The following is a 4,875-nucleotide window of genomic DNA, read 5'->3' as shown; positions in this document are numbered from 1 at the left end:
CCTGGCTGGTTAAGAATCGCAAGAGCCCCTGGGCCGGCAAGAAGGAAGGGTTAAAGGTATGTATTATTATTATTATTATTATTATTATTATTATTATTATTATCTTTTTGCTGAATTCGAATTACAAACTCGAATTGAGTTATGAGTTGGCTGTTTCGATGCGAATACAGAAAGAAATTTCAAAATTCGAAATTAAACGGTGCAGCTCAGCTAGGCTTGAGCTCGCTTTTGAGGTTAACGAGCCTAAAATCGAGCCAATGAGCTGAGCAGGGGCGGACCTACATAGTGGTCGTCGGGGTCCCGAGATACCAATGTTTTTTAAAATTTATTTAGAAGCGATATTAAAAATTTTCGAAGGACCCTCATAAAATATAAATTATCACTCGGACCCATAACAATGTTACAGATCTACTCAACCATAACAGAACGTTGTTGCTCAACCTCAACTCCTCAACACTGCTCAAGCCTCCGCGAGACCGCCACCAGCCCACCACCTGCCGCCGCCGCGCTTCTCCGCCACCATCCACCCTTTCGGCGCTCCTCCGTCGTCATCGCTTTCTGATTTTGCTTCAACTCTCAGGTAATTTTAGGGCTAAAAAAACTTACTCCATAAAACAAAGATATCCAATTGATTGATTCTATGCAATTATTTACTTAGATTAGTAATTGTATGTTGTATATTATTGTTAGATTGTGATTTTGTTATGTCAAAAACTTAATTTTAGGGTTAGTTATGCAAGAATCGTTGAAAAGAATGGGGAAAGGGTTTGAAGATGGGATATATATATATATATTATAGATTTAGAGAAGATCCATGCTACGGAGTTAGGGTTTGAGGAGAGTAGCACGGTTTAGATCGTGCAACAACAGTTCATTTAAGAGTGTTTCAATTTGGCTCGAGTCAAAACGATTCTTTTTTCAAAATTTTAATTTTGTTCAGGTCGAAACTGGCTGGCTTTGACCACTAGACTCTTGTTGAATAGAGTTGTAACATAATAAGTTAATTAAGAATAACTTAGATGGTCTCATGGTCTAGCTATTTATGAGTATGAGGTATTTTGTGAGAGACGCAATAAATATCTAAAATGGGTTTAGTCATGTTAAATTAGTAGAACAATGAATATTTACCATAGCTTTGCTATTGGTGGGATATACCGAGTACGATGATATGATTTATTTACTTTCTATTTCGTAATGACAAAGCTTTGATTTTGCAGATAGAAGCATGTAACTTGTTCATATCAGGATTGTCAGTGCTTGAATTCTACTGTTTTGAATGATATAGACCAGCAGCCCCAGCTTTTTTATCGAGAAACTTCACACAAACGAAAAATAATAATTGATTTTCGGCAATTTCACCACCAACAATTCACCGTGGGCGGCGCCGACGTGACCGGGGCAGTGTTCACCACCGGCACCGACAGCCACATAGGGTCCTTCAACGGCATCCCGGCATCCACACCTTACAGCCCCTTAAATTATAGGGTTTCTTTCATTCTGCACTTACAATCATGGACCTCTTACAGGCATACTCCGGCGACGGCGACGGCGACGACCACCGTATGTCCTCCCCTGACTCCTCACCTCCTCGCCTCTCCATCATCCCCAAATCCTCTGCCCCAGAAGTGGACGACACCATGCTCTCTCTCAGCAACAAAACCCTAACCAAACCCCTTGACCCGACCCAACACGTGGTCGAATTCAACCCCACCTACGACCAGCTCTGGGCTCCGATCCAAGGACCCGCACACCCCTACGCCAAAGACGGACTCGCCCAGGGCATGCGTAATCATAAGCTTGGCTTTGTGGAGAACGCCGCCATTGAGCCCTTTGTCTTTGATGAACAATACAATACCTTTTATAAGTACGGCTACGCTGCCGATCCCTCGGCCTCCGCTGGGTTTAATTATGTTGGGGATTTGGATGCGTTGACCCGGAACGATGCCGAGTCCGTGTATAATATTCCGCAACATGAGCAGAAGAAGAGGAAGCTTGAGAAGAAGAAGGAGGCTTTGGAGAAGGCTGATGCTGATGCTGGGGAGGTGGACCCGGATGAGGTCGATAACCCCGCTACGGATGCCTGGCTGGCTAAGAATCGCAAGAGTCCGTGGGCCGGCAAGAAGGAAGGGTTACAGGTATGTATGCGTGTTTAGAATTATTATTATTATTATTATTATTATTATTATTATTATTATCTTTTTGCTGAATTTGAATTACAAACTCGAATTGAGTTCCGAGTTGGAATACAAATAGAAATTTCAAATTCGTTGAATTCCAGGATGAATTGACTGAAGAACAAAAGAAGTACGCGGAAGAGTATGCGAAAAAGAAGGGCGAAGCGGATGGGAATAAAGAGAAAGGCGAAGTGGTCACGGATAAGAGCACCTTTCATGGAAAGGAAGAGAAAGATTATCAAGGCAGGTCTTGGATCGCGCCACCGAAAGACGCAAAGGCGAATAATGATCATTGTTATATACCGAAAAGATTGGTGCATACGTGGAGTGGCCACACAAAGGGTGTTTCTGCTATCCGCTTCTTTCCTAAACATGGGCACTTGCTTTTATCAGCTGGGATGGATAATAAGGTTAAGATTTGGGATGTGTATAATTCGGGCAAGTGTATGAGGACTTACATGGGCCACTCTAAGGCGGTTCGTGATATATCGTTTTGTAATGACGGGTCGAAGTTTTTGACTGCTGGCTATGATAAGAATATCAAGTATTGGGATACTGAAACTGGGCAGGTGATATCCACTTTTTCGACGGGGAAGGTGCCGTATGTGGTTAAGTTGAACCCGGATAATGATAAGCAGAATATACTCTTGGCGGGTATGAGTGATAAGAAGATTGTTCAGTGGGATATTAATACAGGGCAGATTACGCAGGAGTATGACCAGCACCTTGGTGCAGTGAATACAATAACGTTTGTTGATAATAACAGACGGTTTGTAACATCAAGTGATGATAAGTCTCTTCGCGTATGGGAGTTTGGTATACCTGTGGTTATAAAGTATATTAGTGAGCCGCATATGCATTCGATGCCTGCGATTTCACTTCATCCTAACGGGAATTGGTTGGCTGCACAGAGTTTGGATAATCAGATTCTGATTTATAGCACTCGGGAGCGGTTTCAGCTTAATAAGAAGAAGAGGTTTGCTGGTCATATCGTTGCTGGTTATGCGTGTCAAGTGAATTTTTCACCGGATGGTAGGTTTGTTATGTCGGGAGATGGTGAGGGTAGATGCTGGTTTTGGGATTGGAAAAGTTGCAAAGTTTTTAGAACATTAAAGTGTCATAATGGAGTTTGCATTGGTGCTGAGTGGCATCCTTTGGAACAGAGTAAAGTCGCAACGTGTGGTTGGGATGGCTTAATCAAGTACTGGTAAGTATCTTTATTCTTACTAATTAAATATACTTTTCTTATGAACATAGAATATATAATTTGACATACATTTGGGTTCTTCATTTATTGCAGGGACTAGTTCGCTGGTAGCAAATATTACGCCAATTAAATCTGTAGTGTTAAGATGGTTAAAGCTTGCAAAGTTACTGGCACATGATGTCTTTGCTGCAAAATGGTGCTTGATGCATCCAAGTGGCATTTTGTCACGTGTAGCTGAGGAATAGATTAAAACTACTTGTGTTTTACTTCAAACTGCCAATGTTTATCGTATGTTTATTTTCAAACTATGGCGTATGGTTTTGAGATCATGTTTGTTTATGTCGGACCGTATATTGTTGTTCTTGACACCAGAGTCTGTCTTCACTTGATTAGATAAAACTTTATCATATAGTTTTTTGATTATTGATTTAGCTCTGTTATTCTATAGCACTTTAAGACAAATGAATGGTAGTTAGGGTTGGTGCTTTCACTTATTTTGCTATGCCAGATATGCGGCATGCTATTGCTATTTGACGTGTGCTTTTACCATATATATTTTTCAAAGCATATAATATTTACCAGAATACCAGGAGTTAAGTTTGATGTTGGATAATGCCATTGTATGTTGTGGTTTATGGAGTATGCATAAGAGTAGTTTGGTGGCTGCTTGTTCAGTACATTAAGGGCACCTGTAGTCGGGTAGCCCCGACACCCTTTTTTTCTCCAAAAACCGCTCTGAGAGGGGCGTTATGCGCCTGCGTCATGGGAAAAGTGGATTGGTCAAAGGACCAGTCAAGCTCTTTTTTTTTTTCTGTATAGTTAATTAAAATCATATTTAATCATTACATGGGGCTGCAACCACTACACATGAAACCGGAAAGCCCCGATGTTTACGTGGCATTGCCGTGACACGAAAAAAAGACGTTTTTAGCCTGTCCACTACAGACGCACGAATATAAGTATTATGTGAACTTGGCATAGAATTAGGTCATAGAATTATGTGAACTTGGCATAGTATTATGCAGGGAAAATCGAGGATTGTTCTTATTAATCACAGTTGACGTTGGTGGATTAATTCAGTGAGAGTTTTGTTATTATGGAAACTGAAGGGCTCAGCTTTATCAACTTGTGCAGAGTAGCAAGGAAAATTCTTTAAGTTGATTCACATGTATGATACGACTTTTCACAACTCAACCATAGATGATCAAATCATACATATAAATTAATTACAAATATAGAAAATAATAACTAGTAAATACAAATCGAGTCAAGCTCAAACTTGAAAGTTACCCTCCTACCAAATTAAATATCCTAAATAAGAAGAATAATTTCTTTACTTGCATAGACTTGAAACATTGCTTCTTGAGTTGAGATATTCACACATTTAACATAGCCCAAAACTTTATTTCTCATCAAGCAGTTAGCAACAAGGTGCATTGAGGCATTCTATGATTAGCATGGGTTATTATTATTTTTTTATTTTTTATTTTTTTA

At 40.1% G+C, this 4,875-nt stretch overlaps 1 protein-coding gene across 1 annotated transcript; it reads left to right on the top strand.

The window, feature by feature from the left end:
- Window positions 1–405: 405 nt before the first annotated feature.
- LOC143593775 (uncharacterized) lies at window positions 406–3,385 on the top strand. Its single transcript, XM_077073289.1, has 3 exons — window positions 406–580; window positions 1,218–2,135; window positions 2,279–3,385. The coding sequence occupies exons 2-3, from the start codon at window positions 1,512–1,514 to the stop codon at window positions 3,383–3,385; spliced, it is 1,731 nt and encodes a 576-aa protein (XP_076929404.1). The 5' UTR covers window positions 406–580; window positions 1,218–1,511.
- The last annotated feature ends 1,490 nt before the right edge of the window (window positions 3,386–4,875 follow it).

The sequence above is a fragment of the Bidens hawaiensis genome, unplaced genomic scaffold (genome assembly GCF_021521415.1).
Source record: "Bidens hawaiensis isolate Kalapana, Puna unplaced genomic scaffold, B.hawaiensis_p1.1 tig00042753_1, whole genome shotgun sequence".
In the NCBI taxonomy this organism is placed as follows: domain Eukaryota; kingdom Viridiplantae; phylum Streptophyta; class Magnoliopsida; order Asterales; family Asteraceae; genus Bidens; species Bidens hawaiensis.
This window is presented reverse-complemented; position numbering and strand designations above follow the sequence as displayed.

Bases quoted from the DNA above. Each gene is read 5' to 3' on its own strand.
- LOC143593775 (XM_077073289.1), top strand. From the start codon at position 1,512: ATGGACCTCTTACAGGCATACTCCGGCGACGGCGACGGCGACGACCAC. The intron at 2,136-2,278 runs GTATGTATGCGT...GTTGAATTCCAG, and splicing joins GCAAGAAGGAAGGGTTACAG to GATGAATTGACTGAAGAACA.